This window comes from Medicago truncatula, chromosome 5, assembly GCF_003473485.1.
Source record: "Medicago truncatula cultivar Jemalong A17 chromosome 5, MtrunA17r5.0-ANR, whole genome shotgun sequence".
In the NCBI taxonomy this organism is placed as follows: domain Eukaryota; kingdom Viridiplantae; phylum Streptophyta; class Magnoliopsida; order Fabales; family Fabaceae; genus Medicago; species Medicago truncatula.
The window spans coordinates 3657649-3677174 of NC_053046.1; the positions used below are offsets into that span (position 1 = coordinate 3657649).

The 19526-nt window shown below is 32.2% G+C and overlaps 2 protein-coding genes, 1 long non-coding RNA gene and 1 other non-coding gene across 4 annotated transcripts; 1 reads left to right on the forward strand and 3 right to left on the reverse strand.

Moving 5' to 3' along the window:
• Positions 1-3203: 3203 nt before the first annotated feature.
• LOC112422321 (U2 spliceosomal RNA) lies at positions 3204-3398 on the forward strand. The gene has a single exon (XR_003012687.1). It is a non-coding gene; the product is annotated as a U2 spliceosomal RNA (small nuclear RNA).
• Positions 3399-3964: 566 nt separating this feature from the next.
• Positions 3965-7030, reverse strand: LOC11435751 (protein NRT1/ PTR FAMILY 6.3). The gene is made up of 5 exons (XM_003611236.4): positions 6821-7030; positions 6531-6708; positions 6375-6414; positions 5412-5977; positions 3965-5274 (listed from the first exon to the last, which is right to left on the reverse strand). Exons 1-5 carry the CDS (start codon positions 6939-6941, stop codon positions 4428-4430), a joined length of 1752 nt encoding a protein of 583 aa, XP_003611284.1. The 5' UTR covers positions 6942-7030; the 3' UTR covers positions 3965-4427.
• A 4587-nt stretch (positions 7031-11617) lies between these two features.
• Positions 11618-12784, reverse strand: LOC11442453 (uncharacterized). The gene is made up of 3 exons (XR_005646265.1): positions 12647-12784; positions 12041-12098; positions 11618-11829 (listed from the first exon to the last, which is right to left on the reverse strand). It is a non-coding gene; the product is annotated as an uncharacterized lncRNA (long non-coding RNA).
• A 1969-nt stretch (positions 12785-14753) lies between these two features.
• On the reverse strand, positions 14754-19264 carry LOC11442454 (protein NRT1/ PTR FAMILY 6.3). Its single transcript, XM_003611238.4, has 4 exons — positions 18918-19264; positions 18697-18736; positions 17846-18414; positions 14754-15946 (listed from the first exon to the last, which is right to left on the reverse strand). The coding sequence occupies exons 1-4, from the start codon at positions 19208-19210 to the stop codon at positions 15073-15075; spliced, it is 1776 nt and encodes a 591-aa protein (XP_003611286.1). The 5' UTR covers positions 19211-19264; the 3' UTR covers positions 14754-15072.
• Between the last annotated feature and the right edge of the window lie 262 nt (positions 19265-19526).

Consider the following 19526-nt stretch of genomic DNA (forward strand, 5'->3'; position numbering starts at 1 on the left):
CATTCTTTTATAATTCCTGGATTGTTATTTTCCTATATGGTCGGTAGATTAGTCTCTTTAATTGTTGGTGAACACAGGTTAAACTTGTTGTAATTTTTGACATAATTTTTATTTCAAAAGTATTGTTGTGTTTAAGTGATTAACTTGGTCAAAAGTATTGTTATGCACATGCCTTTCATGCTTAAAAGTAGAAACTGTCCCTAATTCATCAAGTAACATGTCATCCTTATTTTTCTCTTTGGAAAATACGTTCATGACTGTATATTCTTGCAATCGGTAACACAAGATACATAACATGAAAATACACGTACTCCCAAAACAGAAATAAGAAACTTTGTTTTCTTCTCCATTTTACTTCCTGAGGAAAACATCATGATAGAAATTTGTGATTCTTGTTGCTCTGTTACCTCCATAACTAGGATAAGTACCTGTTGAATCCTGGGGAGTTTGCGCATATTGAGGAGGATAAATTCCAAGGACAGTCCTCGTGACGCCTCAGGTTAATACTAACGTGTTCAATCTTGCAGGTTTACTTTCCGGTTCATCTTCCAAATCTAGTTCGTTGTTGTTTGAAGTTGCGGTTGCTATCGTACAAATCAATATTACCGACGCATAAAATACAACAATAAATTGCTATGTCAGCCAGCATAGCCAAACTCTACTTTGAACTACTCGAACTTTCTTTCCAACTTTGATGGGTAAAACACTTGTAATTTGAAATGAGTTTACACTAATAAATTGCTATGTCATTAACTCATTATCTCAATAAGATTCAGTAAGGTTAAAATTGATTAGACTGTTATCCATATCTTTTTCATAGGCAAAATGAAATTTATTAAACCAAACCAATCAGTTGAAGAAGTGCCATTATTGATGAAGCAAAGGAAAAATGCATAGTTCAAAAAGTTGTGCAACTTCATCCACACAACAGCTGCCAATACATTACAGAAAATTACAGAAAACTATAGGGAGCATTCTCAGCACCAATTATTTCTTTCACATCTGTTAAGTAGATTTCACTTATTTATCTTCATGATTCCACCAGTACATTCTGGGTCCTTGATCGCGGCATTGTCTAAGGTTGCTAAAAAAATCTTTACAATGTCAGCGTACATGCTTGACAAATATATCTAATTACAAATATAAATATCTATACAATAAGATATGTGGGTAAAAAATGTTACCGAAACTGCTTGCTGTGCAGTAACTTCTGCTTTTTGATCCTTAGTGGTTTATCTTAGACGTCGTTAAAGAGCAATGCAGAATCAGAGGGCAGTTGCTGAATTCAGCAGACTCTGAATGAATTTTAAGAGACTAACCATATAATGTTTACAGAGAGAAAGGATCGTATCAAAAGGTTCAAAAGTTATAAATGAAGTCAAAATTTGGCCAACATGTTGTTACAAGAATCAAATTCACGATGTCACCGGATCAAACTTCATCATATATTTTCACTGATGTTACCTGGTGGCTAGAAGGAATCTATACAAATAACATTAAATCACATAGATAAAGTAAATTATAGGCATTTTTCAGCATAGAGATATTCACATTTGGATTTGTGATGTAAGTTATGTCCATTTGCAATTAGATTCTCTTACAACAACATATTAACACATGATGGTACAATTCTAAAAGGCATGTAACAGAAAATCCATCTGTATGTCAGTCTGTGTATGGTATAAGGGTATATGCTCTTGAGGCTTGTAAACAAGGACTGCATAATTGTTATACAAGTCGTCAATGACAATTCATTCAAGAATATCATCAGTGCCAAAGTTAACATGACCAGGATATTGATGCGAATAAACTAACCAAGGCAGCTGAAATTAGATGAACAAATGCTACACTAGACAATGGTTCCGATTTTCCTTGTTGAAACTTCTCCGGCAGTCAATACTTTAAAATTTGAGACAACAAATGAATCTTGAGACGATCATAAAGTTAGCAGCTTCATTTCAACTGAACCATGACCAATTGTCTTTGCAATCCTTTTATGCTTCATTTTGAAAAGGTTTCAGCTTGGTTAGTCGTACTTTCACTTGACTAGCAACATAGACGTTTTCATGAATCTGGAAACCATTTAAAAGAGCACCGAATATGGCAATATTTGGTTTTATTGACATTGTCTTCATTAGTTTTTCCGTCTCTTGGAAATTACCTGCCCGAATCAAAAGATCAACCGTGAATCATAACGCTCTCTTTCTGGCACTATACCATACCTCTTTGTTATCAGGTTAAATTGTCTTTGAGCCTCTTCAACCAATCCAACATGACTACATGCATAAAAAACTCAAATATAAGTAATATGATCAGGGAGTAGAGAACACTATCCACTTGCATTATTTGAAACATACTGAATGCTTCATTTCCATGATCATGTATGGCTAAACCATTAATCATGCTAGTCCACATCACCACATCTTTCTTTTCCAAACTCTTAAAAATATTGTGCACTTCCTAGTTCACCATTCTTGGCATACATGTCCAAAAGAGCAGTTGCCAATGAAATATCTTTTGCAGCATTGCTTTTCAATAGACAACCATGAACAGTTTTTCCCAATCCCAATGCCAAAGCAGTGGGACTCAAAATAAGAGTTGATTGTAGTGCAACTAACTACTACATCAGAGATTGAATTCTTAAGAGTATGTCGGCATATAATTCTAAGAGACACAACAGTGGGACTCAAAAGGAATGAATGAACCCAAAGATGAATGATATAATAATCATGAATATCATGAATTTAATATTTGGCAATTCATAAGTTGTTATTGGTTTCATGACGGCCTATGTGTGTATTTATTTTCTTTGATTGATGATAATGTTACAGGAATAAAGAAGAAATTTGCGGTGTATAAGAATCAAAACTCGCAAGTTACTAAGCGAACTTACAATCCATGAGGGATGTTTCTAGACGGCTCAACTATCCGTCATGTTAAGAGTTCAACAAGTGAAAATGAGCAGAAGATACAGATGTGAAAAAGATTACGAGCTTGTGAATATTGATGCACTCTAAATGATGGATACTACTCAAGCATAGGAGTGCAACAAATTGGAAGAAAAGAACCGAAAAATAAAGGAAGAAGAAAGAGTTAGGAAGAGACTACCAAGCAAGCTGATGCTGAGTCCCACATCGAGGAGTTATGAGAGAAAGTGAGTGGATGTGGGATATAAAAACAGAAGCGAGACTTACTTTAAATTCATACCTTTCTCGGCCTTTTGGCTAAGATCAAGTGTAGTATCTGTTCTTATCAGTTTAATATCTGATATGTGGCCCATTGGGTCACACGATATTAAATTACTTTTTTAAGGGGGAGAAACTATCACAATAGCTTGCTATTGGGTTTCTCGAGTGTTGCTTATGTGTTGCACTATTGCATTGGCTGGCGCACCCCACCAATTCAGTTCAATATTTTTTTGTTTGTTGGCTTTAGGCCAGTTGTAATTTTTAGCTTGCTATTGGGTTTCTTGAGTGTCAGTGTTGCACTATTGCATTGGCTGGTGCACACCATTCAATATTTTTATGTTTGTTGGCTTTAGGCTAAGACTGTAATTTTTGCCAATGCAGTGGTCCCAAAAGAAAATCACTTATTCATGCTATACTAAAGCAGATATCTAACTTTTTTAAATACATTTCAATAGTTAGAAACGAGTTTAACAATAAATTGCTTAACATGTCATTATCTCAGTAAGGTTCAGGAGGCTTATAATTAATTAGTCTGTTATCCACATCCTTTTCATAGGCCAAATGAAATCTATTAAACCAAACTAATCAGCACAAGTGTTAATATTAGGGAAGCAAAGGAAAATGCATAGTACAAAGTGCAGAAATCTGTGCAATCCCATCCACACAACACTAACAATACAATACAGAAAATTAAAAATGCCAAAATATGAACATCAGAAAACTTGACAAAACCAAGGAAAGAGGGTATTAATATACAGGACAATGAAATAGTCCAATTGAACTTATCAACAAATGAGATAGTCTTATACTCTTATATTCTTGTCTTGAGCCATCTCAATAAGGATAGAATGATTGGCTCCTCACAATTGCTTTAACTAAAAATCATATATTCTTTCCAAAATAATCTGATATATTACAAAACTTGATTATGGTAACCAAATGCTATGTATTGTTTCTGTTGCCAATACAAACAGCATATTATTACAATAAATAAAATGAGAGAAAAGGGTGATAGGAGAAAGTTCTTATAGATGGAAAGTAGTACTTATGTTTTTTTTTTCCCTTCCAATTCTATGTCAGAACAATACAACCTTTGTCCAAGAACAATAATAATTGGAATATTAGTATAACTAAACCAAATATTAACAAATAAAAAATAAAGTCTTCTCTGAAATAATTTAACACCAAACATAATATTTTTTTTTGTTATTTCAGTAAACATTCTGTTCATACATCAGTTTACTCTTCCATGCCTTCCTCAGCAACCTTCTTATCCTTGTACACATACCACTTTGCACAAGCCAAGTATATCATCAAATTTATAGCACTCAACATAGCCAAAAGCCAGTAATAATAATTAAGCCTCCCTTGGTTAAGATTATCTGCAATCCATGGTTTACTTGGACCTGTTATTTTATTCACTGTAGACACTAATAAAGAGCTGAAGAAAAATCCTAAGGATCTTGAACTCAAGAATAGTCCCATGCTCATAGTTTTCATCCCATCTGGACATTCTCTGAGAAAAAAGTCTAGTTGTCCCATATACATGAAAGACTCTCCCGATCCCACAATGAAAAATTGCGGTATCAACCAGAAAACACTTAATGGAATCTTTGCCGTTGGATCATTCACCAAACCATGTGATTGTGCAAATATTAATCGCTTTTCTTCGACAAGAGCTGCTGCAACCATAGATAAGATTGAAAGAACTAAACCAACTCCAGTATGCTGTAAAGGGGTAAGCCCTTGTGGGTTTTTAAGTACTTTCCTTGCAATTGGACAAATGACACGGTCATAAAAAGGGACATTCAAGAGAATAGTTCCAATTAAAAAGGATGTCATTGATGCTGCTGGGATTTGAAATGATTTTCCAATGTGGCGATCCATAGTGGTTGCCTGTGATACCGAGAGTGTCATCATTTGAACTTGAACAGTCCAAAACACGATGGTTGATGCCCATATAGGGAGCATTCTTAGCACCAATTTCACTTCTTCTATATCGGTTAAGGTAGAGAGACACCACTTACTTATCTTCACGATTCCACCAGCACTTTCATAGTCCTTGATTGCCGCTTTGTCCAAGAAGCTGTCGGAAAATATATTTACACTATCAGTATACATAACTTTACACATGCATCCAACTAACTACATCTCAATAATATAGTATTCTGACACTTTATAAAATATATTTACACGATAAGATACAAGGGTAAAAAGTGTTACCGAAACTGTTTGCTGTGCGGTAACCTCTGCTTCTTGATCCTTGGTGGTTCATGTAAGATGGCATCGTCGTTAAAGAGCAATGCGGAATCAGAAGGCAATTGCAAGTGCCTCTTCCTCCAAGCGGCCACAAACACTACCGCAATCTGAGTCAAGGGACTACCTACCGGTTTCTTGTACCGATACTTACAGGTTCCAAACAAAAACACAACAAGTGCTAGCACAATAGAACAAGCACATATACCATAACCCCAATCTCTACCCTGATGATCTTGTATGTAAACAAGGACCGTCACCGCCATAAGAGATCCTAGGTTTACGATGAAGTAATACCAATTGAGAAATTTAACCATATGTTTCTTCTCTTCTTTATCAGTAGCATCAAATTGATCTGAACCAAAGCCAGGGACACTGGATTTTAAACCCCCTGTGCCAAGTGCAGTGACATAAAGCGCTAAAAACAGAACTGTTAACTGTGTATTGTTTGCTTTTACACAAGTTGTATGTTCCTTGCATGTTGGAGGACTTAGGCTTGGAATTATAGTTGATATCATCAAGAGAGCAACACCCTATTAAATTATGAATAAAACTATCAAAATTAAACTCCTAAATTATCATTATTATTATAAACTAGCGTTCAATTTCTCCGCCTTTTTTTTTTACTGTAGTACTAGTGTAAATTATGATGATTTTTTTATAGGAAAATTTGTTTTATAAGTAAATCCAGCCAAAAATCTCATATTCTCTTTAGATAGTGTTATAGATTATAGATATAAAAGACAATATCAAAGGGGCAGACGATAAACCTTAACAATATCGAACAAATATAAAGATAATAATAAATTTATAGCAAGTTGCGGCGATCCTGGTGGATAAAGCATATTTAGATGAAAATGAAATGTTGATTATTAAATTGGGTGTAAAAGCAAAACTAGTAGCAACAAATAACATGTTTTGATTCCTTACTGTTGCTTGAACGGCTGCAAAGACAGCGATATTGAGGTATCTGTGATGGAAGGAACAAAAATAAAGAAATATCACTTGAATGAATGAAATGAAACTAAAAAGAAATTTGATTGATTCTGACAAACATGCACACAATAATTAAACTAGTATACGAACCTTCCAATGTAAGTGTCGCCTAGAAAGCCACCGAACAAACAAAGCATAAATGAAGTTCCAACAAAATTTGTAACTATGTTGGCAGAGGAAGCGTTACCCAAATGCATTGTACCTGTTAAATATGTGACCAAATTCACGGTTATGCCTAGTGTTGTCAACCTCTCCATCACTTCTCCTCCTGATAAAAAAAAAAAAAAAAAAAAAAACAGAAAATCAATAAACAAAACAAAAGAAAAGGCATGCATGCAAGTAGAAAGAGGTATTGATAGTGATTGATTAATTTGTAAGACCTAATATCATGGAAGCTGAAGTCCAACCACCAGTTTTAGATCTTTCTGCTGGAAAACCCTTACAGTCATAGGCATCAGGGACAATTTTCTCTTGTTGTGTTGTTGTGGGGAGACTGTCCATTGTTTCAACTTTCAATGAAGAGCAAAGTTATGTTGTTTCTGTCTTCATTTATACTCCAAGGGGTAAAGGCTAGGCCCACATATATATGACCAGGATTTATTAACGTTGTTTCGAGTTTATCACCATCACATTTTTATTTCATCAAAAGTCAACAATATACTTCCCCTTTTCCTTTTATAATTAAAAGACAAATAAATCTATTAAAATTGATGTAGGAGTATTTTATATATTATATAATTTAAATACATCATTTTTGTAACACTTTAATGACTTGTATTTTTCGTGATTAACGAATAATAAAATGATTAATACATTATATGTTATAGGGTGTTACGAAAATGCTTCTCTATATCTCTGATTGTGTATGCCCTCAGGACATAATCTAATTGATTTCTAAGATAATATATAATGTCTACCATTTATGAACAGTACACATGTCTGATTCATCGTTGGGTTCTTAATACATTTAGAAAAATACTAACAAAAAAAAGACTTTAATGACCGACGCATTGGCACTTGTCAGGACAAAACATCGACAGATCCGAAAAATCCATGCAAAGACATGAGACAGACACATACAAACAAACAAACAAACTTCTTCTAGTTCTCCTTTATTATCCCTCATCAACCTGAATGAACCAAACGGCAACTATGTTGCGTGAACAACCATTAGAGCAACAACTGTAAACCCCAAACATAAATATATAATACATACATTGTAAAACTATACAGGGGAATTTGAGATCACCATATTCAACTTTAAGTGATTATATAATTAATTTATACTTTTTTTTAGACAAATAATTCATTTAGACATGATAATTTATTTGTTTGGATAAAATAATAAAATTCAACATTTTTAAACTCTGCTGGGCTATTTTTTTTTATCAAATTCAAAAAGCTTAGAGATTAATTTCAACATATGAAAAATAGGAGCAAGTTTGCAAATTTTTAGGGACCAATTTACAGAATTTGAAAAATATAGGGATCAACTTGCAAAATTCAAAAGAACTTTAAGAAGCATTTGGACGTTTATTTTTTAAGTCGTATTTAAAATTTCTTTAATTTAGCATTGGTAAAATACTTCATAAGTTTTCTTCATTAAATCACCGTTGTCAGGAGGTCTCTCTACACAAGTAGCCGATTACCTTTAGTTAAATCGTCAACTTTAATATCAATGTTGGATCATGAGAGAGACTAAAGGATCATCACTTTGAAATTTAAACAACCACACAAGTGATTTGAACATTAAATCATCACGTAAAATCTTAAGATAATAGGTTTATGTTTTCTTTTTAACAATGAGACGATAGGTATTTGCTTTTCAATATCCATATTTTCATCCAACATAAGACTTACTCACCATTGATATTCTAACAAAATCTGATAGTAGATGCAAGCCATCTGAAGTCTTTACCAGCATACTCCCAAATTCACGAGAGTAATTAAATTCCGCTCTTGCAAAAATAAATAATACATGTTTCTATCATAATAATGAAGGTCCTGGTCCATACCCTTATTTGGAAAATAAGGTTCTTACTAGATTTAATTACGATTTAGGAATTACATATTTTTAAATAGTTTTATAAAGTATTATCTTTGAGTTAATGTTGTACATTTTTATCTAATAATGTCTTGATTCAATGATAGACCTCTCATGGACTAATCGCCTACATTTTTATCCAACAAACTTGTTTATTTTTAGATGTAAACACTTCCTGAAAGTATTTGAGTTTTGTAAAACAAAATAAAAATTCATATTAGTATAAAAAATGCAATAAAATAAATAAAAAAAGTCTATTCTTTTTTTTTTTGGTAGATAAAAAAAGTATATTCTAACTACTGCAATAGCGTAAGAAGAAAGATTAAAGGCTTAGAAATTTTATAAAATATTTTATGGGATACCAAAATTTATTGATAATGTGAGTTTAAATTGCTATGTCAGCCTGACTCAGCCGTACGTAGCTCCTTAGTTCTTGTAAGAAAGACAAACCAATACACATATATAGCAGCTTGATATTTCAATCGAAGCTTCTAAGTTGTTTTTTTGTTTTGTTTTTATTGTCTTTTATGGATAATACGTATATTGTCAAAACTATTGAAATGGCTAGCTAATCCAATGGTTTTTGCCTAAACCACTGAATCCAACTGGATAATAGCGCAACGTCTTTGAATATAACGCTTGTGTTAGGTGTTAAACAAGTTTTAATTTCCAGTATCTTATTTATGATGCAAAAGAATTTACTATGTTACAAACAAAGTCGAAGTGTACAAAAGGTTAAAGATGTACCCCAAAATTAATAAAAGGTGAAAGAGGCCAAAAACCATATTCAAGAATGCTACATGCAAGCATTTATCACAGTTTGTATTTGAGGGTTTAGTAGAATTTTTTTTAACATAATTAGGAATATGTTAATAGAGAAATAACTAATGCAATTAAACATTTTGAAAAAAAAAATAGACAAGTGTATATGAATTTAATCAAAGTTCTTTGAATTTGATTTTCACAAACGGTCAAGTAAAAAGTTTTATAAGTATGATAAAAATCCAACGTTGTTAATAAGTTTAATAGATTGATTTATAGTATAAAATTATTATTTATATATTTTTAATAAGTTAAAATGAGATATATTACGAACAACAAGGTATATTTAGTAGCACAAAGTGTGTCAATAAGGACCTCAAAAAGTATACAAGCGATCAAGTCACAAAGAACGTGAAAAAAACAACAACATTGCAGATGAGCAAACAAACAAACGAGCCCAACCACCACATATGAAAATTTAGACGAATATTAATATTAGTAGTCTTCATCCACCAAAAGTAATGTAGCTTCACTTTATCTAAAAATTGATGGATAGGACTTTCAATGTTCTTATAACTAGGGATGAATGTAAACATAAATTAAGTTTAATTGCACTTTTGACCTGATAAGTATCGTGATTGTTTGATTTTGGGCTTCCATTTTTTTTTTTTAGTGATTTTAGCCCCTTATATTTTCTCCATTTTGGATTTGGCATCCCCCCTCCACATTTTCCTCCAAACTTATGTTGAAGAAAAATTAAATATTAAAAAAACATTATCTACTGACGTGAAACCCAACTATTATTGCGACTTTTCTCTAAAATTAAATACTATAAACGCCATAAAACATAAAAAAAAAAAAAAGAAGATTGAATCTCTAATTAGGAATTTCGTTGCGTTTTCTGTTGATTGCAATAAATAAGATTTCATATTAAAACATTTAAGTACGCAACTAAAAGAAAAATCAAACTAATATAACACCGTTAATTAGTGGGAGGAAAAATATAAGATTACTACTCAATTTAATTACTAAACTTTATAAAAAGGGAAGCAACAATATCTTACCAAGTACCAACATGTGCACAATCAATAGAAAGCAAGAAACATTATAATTTTCAAGCCCCAAAAGACCAAAAACGTTCATAAACTCAGACAAAATATAATATAAAACCTTTTTATAGCTAAAAAACTAAGCAGGACGTAGTTGTAGTCCAAACTACTTTAACGGTTTAACTAATTATACCTGCTATGATCTGTGACAAAAAAAGGACCTAACTAGTGGATTGAACGGTACTTACTCATATGATCTTCATCTTATGCTACTTTTTAATACCATAGCCGCAGTGACTTAGTAGTAAAGGGAACCTGGCAAATCCGAAATAATATAGCTTTAATAAAATATGAAAAAGAGTAATCTAGTTTTTTCTTTCTTTCTAAAATTATGAAAACTCTCTAACCAAAATAAATTATCGTTCTTACCTTGCCACCAGTCGCCTCTTGAAGCGCTGTTTGAATTGTTACCATTGAGATCACCATTATTCGTATATTTCTTGAACCACAACGGTGAAAATTATATAAAGTATTAGCTTCAACATTATTGCATAAATACTTGAATAGTAAATAATCTTTCTAATGACTATTTTGAATCATATTTTTCATTACTGAATTCGTAACTTAAAATCGCACAAATTAACTTTGATATGTAGAGCAAAATGAAATAGTAATCAAATCAAAGGAGCTTCAAGCAAGAAGAACAACATACCTAAATCTAAGTGTAAAATAAAAAACCACAAGCATAACCAAAACAACAAAGACAAAAGAGTAGAGAAAACCAACAAACCCTAATTTCTATCTATTTTTCAAGTCACTCAAACTCTAGTTCACAAGAAATTAGTGATAAAAAAGGTGTAACAAGAAATTAGATTATGTTCACAAAGAACAAACCCTAATTTCTACCCATTTTTCAAGTCACTCAAACCTATAATGAATCCTAAGATAAAACAAGAGAGAAAACTTTTTGATATTCCTTCCTCTAATGAGATCTCATTGTCTAAGGTGTTTGTGAAGTGTTTCTCAACCCAAAAACCACCATCAATCTCTAAGTCTCCTCATTTGGTTTTTCAAGATTGCCCAAAAAGTTGATGATGGTAGCTTATATAATACTCAGATTGCACCAAAATCTGTTGTTTCGTAGACAATACTTTTTTGTCATAAGACAAAATTATGTCGGGATTTTTGATGAATAGAAAAAACCCAAAAATTGACCGAGCCAATTGTTAGAAATTTGACTCAAACCTTCATCACCAAATTTTGAGGCAATTTTAACAATTACATTTTTATTTTAAGAACAATTACAATTATGAAGGCAGCTCGTTGCATAATATTCTTAACATAAAATTTAATTTACATGCGATGATAATGACAATACTCACAACATGACGGGGTTCAATTGTACTGCCTTCTGAGAAATAATCCTCACAACCACCATAGTGGATTGAAGAGCTGAAGTAGGTGGGTTCCACCGTCTCATTCTGATAATCGGTACTATTAGTATTCTTGTTAGAGATGTCACTATTAGGAGTTCCTAAAACAAATCCAAACAGAAACATTACTTAAGAAATACATACATGTTTAAAGTGGTTTTAAGCCATATATACTTCATATGGGTACACAATATTTGAAATTTATGTGCCGAATCGAAGAGATATAGTTTGCAGTTAGTTTGTCATGTAATCAAGTCAAAGTAATTATATTATTGATATAGATAGACGAGGAGAAACTTCTTAACAAATTACCTGGTGCTTCAAGACTTTTGCTTCCTACTTCTTCAGTTCTTGATCCTTTCCCCTCAACCTTACATACAAGAAACAATAGGTTACGGTGATTAATGTGTGCTCATAAAAGCAAAGCGTTGCCTATAAGCAAAACATTTTGAGAAATCAAATCGGTGAAAGATTTATTGACTATGATTCAATTCATTCATATACGGTTGAACTAGATTACAAATACACAAATAAAAAAAGTAAAAATATACTTAAAAAAAAGTACAAAAACATAATCACTAAAGAACCAACAAGTATCGATATAGGTTCAACCAAACTTTTAAATATAGACCTTAAAGCATACCAAAGCTAGACAGAAAAGAACATCGACACAACTTACTATTTTTTTTTTTTTTTTTGACAAAAACACAAACACGACTAAAAATTAACAAAACAAGTACTAACTATTACATGTCAAATCACTATGATGTTCTTAACCAGTCGATATAAAATTGGGAGGATAAAAAATGTAGACTGTACAGAAATTTCAAGTAAAACCCATACATATAATGTAACAAATAAAATAAAAGAAAAGAAAATAAAGCATTGGTAACAAAGGGAATGTATCGTCATGCATACAGATGGTTGTGGAAAAAGGGAGTCAAAGAAGGAGGAAAACGAAGCAGTGGTGGAGTCCTTGGAACTGAAAAGTTGATTGAAATTCACGGTTGATGAAGAATTGGAAGAAGAACATGTTTGGTTTTTGTTGTTATCCATGTTCATAGATATGTTAATTATCAAGCTAATTTGTTGTCAATAAAAGAACAAAACTACTATCTGAAGGGGAAATTAAGGCAAAGCGTGTGTGATTTTTAATGCCCAAAATTAGTGTCTGATTTTTAATGCCCGAAATTAAGTTTAATCCCGAGAATTTTTCTTTCAATCATGAAAAACGATCATATTTTTTTTGGTTACAGAAAAAAAAAAAAACGATCATATTTCGTAACATAAGAAATTAATGAAAAAAAAAATCCTAAATCATTTTGTTGGTCTATCACAAAAGGAAATATAATCTATTTTTATAAAAAAAAATATTACTATATATGTGGAATACATAGATACCATACTAGTCAAAGAATCAAAGGGTCATTCATACATAGAAATATAATGTCTGATAGGTTCATGAACATCGTGATTCATTTTATCATCTAAAAAGATTTAACCGCACAGTTTATTGCTTTCATATGTAATTTTTCATATACACCATGAACTCATTCATATGAACAAGAGATTGGTAGAAGTTTTTTTTATCATAATTCACAACATTTTAATATTATTTTCACAAGCTATATTGTATATTTTAATAAAGAATTTCTGCTTTTATTTATAAGCACCAAATTTAGATAGTCCCAGTAACAAATTAAATAAAATAATAGGAAAATCTGAATGAGATTTTTTGTTTTTTTGGCTTTTGCACCGGTTTTCGATCCACCAAAGGTGGACGACTAATCCGCCTCGTGCGTAGAGGCATGCGCACTGGTCAAGCGTTGTTCTCTAGGAATCGAACCCGGTATTCTCCGGGTACGTCCTTGGAAAGAGCTCATTGTCACTGGAGCCCAAACAACTTGGTTTATTGAGCATAATTTAGTTGATATGAATATTCACTATGATCTAATAAAATACTGACACATAATAAATGATCACCTCATAAAAAAAAAGACATATAATGAGATAAGGACCAAAATTCTAAAAAAAAAAGGTTAAATAATGGACCAACAAACTAATTTTTTTAAATAAGGAGATCAAACCTTCATTTTTTTAAATATAGATATCAAAAGTGCATTTAAACTTATATTTTTAAAGGGGAGACATGCGAGTAATACTTGTATTTGTAATTTTGATAGATATTTCTCTAAAATACAACATCTTTATTAATATACTTTATGGTGAGGGGTGCATATAAAAATATTTGATTTTTGGAGGGTGTATATAGCAAAGTTCACTGAAATACCACAAACATTGACATAATGAAAGGATGGGCTGAAACCTGTTAATGTTTTTGACCCTTTTGACATGATTCGCTATATATACCCCCATATATCACAAAGATTTCTATATTAACCCTCTTTATAAAAAAATTTGGTTGTTCTTAAAAATGTGCCAAAAAAAAATTATTATCGAAGAAATTAGTGATATTTTTTTGAACCCTTTTTCCTAATAATGTGAAAAAATTAATATTAAAAATATTGATGATATTTATTATCCAAGAAATTAAGATAATTTTATTACAAAATAAATTATATTTTAGTTGAAAATGGACCTACTAGAGAAACTAATTTTAATCTTGTCTTTCAAAGGTTCAAAAAAATTAAATTATATCATCATAGTAATGTCAACTTTCTTGAATTGATTAAAGAGATTGCAAAATTAAATTTGAGAATGCAAAATCATGCAAGACGCATTTATGATCATGAAACTGATATGAGACACATTTAGAATCATGTGACCCTGTTGTTCTCAGGTGCCAATATTTTTGTTTGGATCATGAAACTGATGTGAAACACATTTATGATCATGTATTAGATATTCCTTTTATATATAGGATTGAAATAATTAATTTTGTTTTTTAGGACTGGGCCGCACTGGTCCTCACTGAAATCCGTTGATGTCAGAATGTTTTCACCATCATCGTATCGTAACGAAATGCTATGTTTGCCGAAGACAAAGAAAAAAGAGAAATACTATATTTTGTTACATTTGGAGGCACTTAACACATTTAAATAGAAAACATATTTGTACATGAAGCTGTTTATTTGAAAAAGGTTTAATGGATATCTATTGATGGTATGATAAAGTTTTAGACAATTATTTACTCATATCTCACCACATAATGTTTGTCAAAATATTTTACAAAGAAAATACAAATGGTGACATATGAGTGGATGATCGTGTAAAACATTTTTAAACTCCAATCACTCTTTATAAAAAGACAAAGACTCTAGTAGAAAAAGAAATCTATGAAGGAAAAAACAAACAGAAGAAAAAAGTTGATTGGTGGAAAACCCCTATGCATGGAATGTAGAGGCCTCTATTTCTTCCAATTCTATGCCTGCCTCAGCAAGTCTCTTGTCCTTGTACACATACCACTTAGCACAAGCCAAATATATCACCACATTTATAGCACTTAGCATAGCCAATAGCCAATAAAAATCATAGAGCCTCCCTTGATCAAGATTATCCGCAATCCATGGTTTATTTGGACCGGTCACATTGTTCACTAGAGTCACTAATAATGAGCTAAAGAAAAACCCTATTGAGAGTGTGCTCAAGAACAACCCTGTACTCATAGTTTTCATTCCTTTAGGACATTCTCTTAGAAAAAAGTCTAATTGTCCCATATACATAAAGGCCTCTCCAGACCCAACAAAGAAAAATTGTGGCACCAACCAAAACACACTCAATGGCATCTTTGCCGTTGGATCGTCTACAAAACCATGTGATCTTGCGAATTTCAATCGCTTCATTTCTATGAGTGCTGCCGCAACCATGGATATTACTGAGAGGACTAAACCAACACCAATGCGTTGTAAAGGGGTGAATCCGTGTGAGTTGTTTAGTACTTTTTTTGCGACGGGTCGAATGAAGCGGTCGTAGAAAGGAACGGTTAGGAGAATAGTTCCGATTAAGAAGACGGTCATTGATGCTGCTGGGATTTGAAATGTTCCAATTTGACAATCCATGGTTGTTGCTTGTGATACTGAGAATGTTGTCATTTGAGCATGGATTGTCCAAAACATTATGGTTGTGGCCCATATGGGTAACATCCTTATTACCATTTTAACTTCTTCCACATCTGTTAAGGTAGAAATATACCATTTCTCCTTGATGGTTATTGTACCGCCACTTTCTATGCCTTTGATTGCTGCTTTGTCTAAGAAACTGTTTGATCAAAATGTATATCAATTAATTCATTGATCTTCAAGGTAATATAACAAAGGGGAGCAATAAGCATATTAAGTATAGAGGAGCAATATGCATATTAATTAGAACAATTTTATTATTTTTTTGTCTTAAGTCTCCATTTCTTTAAAAATAGACCCTATGAGCTTTATTAATTTGTAGTGGTGGCAACTAGGCTACCCATGAAAGAATGATGAGTAATTTACCCCAACCAATACACATTAGCCACATAAGCACATATTCATGAACTATCTTGACCCCAAAAATAAATTGCTCATTTTCATTGGTTGGTGGGTAAATTACCCACCGTAATTTAGAAAAAACCTTAGTAAAATAAGTAAATGATTAAACAATGCAAGGATAAATTATCAGAATTAGCGATTACAAAGACTAATTTTTAAATGACGTCTAATTGCAAGGTCGAAACACATCATTAAGCCTTAGTTTTTTTGACAAACTTGAATATGTAAAAGCAATCATTTCGAAATGAGATAGGATAGATGGATATTTGCAAATCTCAAAGGCAGAGAAAATATCCAAAGCGATACGCAAAAAATACTATACTATTATATAAACCACACATTATTAATTGGTTTCTACTATTAAGGTTTAGGGTATTAAGCTCGTGCGTGAACTTGTCACCATGATTAAGGAGCAAATGATCCTTAATAACCCAGTTGTCATTTCATGGCCCACTATTAAATATGTGGCACCCAATAATTTGTTCTTTCTAGATCAAGTGGTGCCCAATAATGATAAGTGTCTTTATTGTTAGTTGCATACGGCTCTCAATTTGTAACTTGAAAATGAAACTCCCATGCATCTTGCAGGATCAACATCGAAGAGGGCCCCTCCTTGACATATATAGTATATTCCACTCTATCTATCACTTTGTGTTGACTCAACTATGAATCTAAACCTTTATAATTTGTTTGGGAATTGGGGAGTAAAGGAAAAAGAGGAGAAAATGGAAGGATGGGAAGGTAAGAGAAGGAAAAATTGATGCATTTACACCTTCAGAATATCTATGATCGTAAAATTTAAGATTAAATGGACTAACTTCTGTTTTAAATAAAAAGGTAAAAGTATACGAATTTGAAATCCAAACTATTCAATCTTGAGTCAACAACCATGAATATACCAACTATGCGAATGTATTTAGTATAGACAATCTTTCTCTAATAGTCTTCACCTTAATTACATGGTAGTATATATATTTATTTTCCATAAGGTTTTGGATGACATAAGAATCTTTTATTAATATTTTACTCTCCAATAAAAAATCCAGGTTATTAGTCTTCTATTTTGCTCTTCTTCAAAACTCTTTCCCAAAACCCCTTGAAATATTCTAGATCAAATATTAGAGCAATTTCTTTTCAATGATACCTAACGTTATGGCAAATAAATAGAAAAAAATAGTATCACCAATCTAAAAACTTTATACAAAAAAATGAAGCAGGCAGTCAACTTTAGAATTCATCCATGTTTTTTTTTTAGGATATAATCCATTCATGTTTGAAACAAATAAGAAAAGTATTATTAAAACTGAAAATTTCCCATCATGAAGATCGGGATTGAAAAGAGTTTTGCTTGTTCTACAATCCAATAAATAAATAAATGAATGAATACTAGTTTAGCAAACATTATTGTAGTTTAGTCAACAAGAAACTATAATTGAATTTTTTATATAAATTATTACTCAAATTGTTCCATTCATTAGAAGAGAAACTTTAGATTAAACTACTTAAACTAAGAGGAACACCAACAATACATAAACCTAGCAAGTTAACATAGTGTAAAAAAAAAGAACTTATTACGTAAAAAAAGAATAAAGTTATGTATAATAATTATACTAAGAAGAATGAATAGAAAATTTACCGGAACTGTTTGCTATGTGGCATCCTTTGCTTCTTGGTCTTAGGTGTTTCACATAGGATATCATCCTCTTCATAGAGCAATGAAGAATCAGAGGGCAATTGCATGTGTCTCTTCCTCCAAGCAGCCACAAACACGACCGCAATCTGAGTCAAAGGACTACCGACAAGTTGCTTGATCCGGTACTTGCGGGTACCGGACAAGAAAACAAGGAGCGCAACCACAATTGCGACCGCACAAATACCGTAACCCCAACCTCTACCTTGGTTATCTTGTATGTACACAAGAACAGTCACTGCTGCCAAAGACCCTATGCTTACGAAAAAATAGAACCAGCTGAAAAATTTAATCATACCCTTCTTTTCTTGGTCATCTGAATCATCAAATTGATCGGAACCAAAGCCAGAGACACTAGATTTTAGACCGCCAGTGCCGAGGGCTGTGATATAAAGTGCTAAATACATCACCAATAGTTGCTTGCTGTCTGCTTGTATGCAAGATTTAGAGTCTTCTTTGCATTTTGGTGGATGTAAGCTTGGAATTATAGTTGATATCGTCAATATTGTTACACCCTAATATAAACATACATTCGTCAAGATCAAAGAATTAAACAAGTGATGTATTTTGATTTGAGGATTTAATTCAAAGACATTGTTAACATAAGAAAAATTTACATTGTCAATTAATTATAATCGTCGTATCATTAAAAATTAATGAGTTACTTCAATCAGAATATTTATTTGAATTTTTGCAAACCTTTTTACATGTGTACTAATATTAAAATCTTGATTTGAATGTAAAATAGTACTAGAAAACAATGGAAACAACAAAATGAATAGTAGAGATTATCTTACAATTGCTTGGACAGCTGCAAAGATGGCGATGGTGAGATATCTGTCAAACAAAGAATGGGAAGAAAAAAATATTAAATTAACCATAAGAAATCACGAGGCATTAAAACCAATCATAATTAATATGGATCATTTGAATAACAAAAATAAAATAACTAAGTCTTGTCTTAGTTTTCCATAAAAAGAAAGGAATTTTTTTATAGGATATATATTAAATTTCGAACCTTCCTAGAAAAGTATCAGCAAGAAATCCACCCAATAGACAGAGCATAAAGGAGGTTCCTAAGAAGTTAGTAACAACATTGGCAGAGGCAGCATTGCCCAAATGCATAGTACCGGTCAAGTATGTGACCAAATTAACGGCGATGCCGAGTGTTGTCAACCTCTCCATCACTTCTCCTCCTAATATCATTGCGGCTGCCGACCAACCACCGGTCGTGGACCTGTCGGCCGGCCGTCCCTTATAATCGGATGCATCTGGTACAGTTTTCCCTTGTGTTGTAGGGAGGGTGCTCATATTGTAAGATATGAGAGGTATGTGAAATGTGAATTAAGTGAGTTGGGATGGCATGAGTGGCTTGTGGTTTTGGCCTTTATATATACATAATTACAAGGCAAAGTAAGGCCCACAAACGACTAGGATTTATTAATTAATGTTGATCATCAATAGCTACAACTAGTTCGGTTTGTGGCTATAACCAACCAACCCCTGGTTATTAGAATTATACTATATGAAAAAACAACAATATAATATATCAATCATTAGATGAGACAAAGTAAATAAAAAAAAACGTTATATTTTCATACTCTAGAAGTTAGCGACATTTCTCAAT

Excerpts from the sequence above, each read along its gene's own strand:
- LOC11435751 (XM_003611236.4), bottom strand. The coding sequence starts at position 6,941 with ATGGACAGTCTCCCCACAACAACACAACAAGAGAAAATTGTCCCTGAT. Across the intron at positions 6,415-6,530 it reads GGCGACACTTACATTGGAAG|ATACCTCAATATCGCTGTCT; the intron begins GTTCGTATACTA and ends CTTCCATCACAG. Across the intron at positions 5,275-5,411 it reads CCGCACAGCAAACAGTTTCG|CTTCTTGGACAAAGCGGCAA; the intron begins GTAACACTTTTT and ends ATTTTCCGACAG.
- LOC11442454 (XM_003611238.4), bottom strand. The coding sequence starts at position 19,210 with ATGAGCACCCTCCCTACAACACAAGGGAAAACTGTACCAGATGCATCC. Across the intron at positions 18,415-18,696 it reads TTGCAGCTGTCCAAGCAATT|GGTGTAACAATATTGACGAT; the intron begins GTAAGATAATCT and ends TGTTTATATTAG. Across the intron at positions 15,947-17,845 it reads CCACATAGCAAACAGTTCCG|TTTCTTAGACAAAGCAGCAA; the intron begins GTAAATTTTCTA and ends TTGATCAAACAG.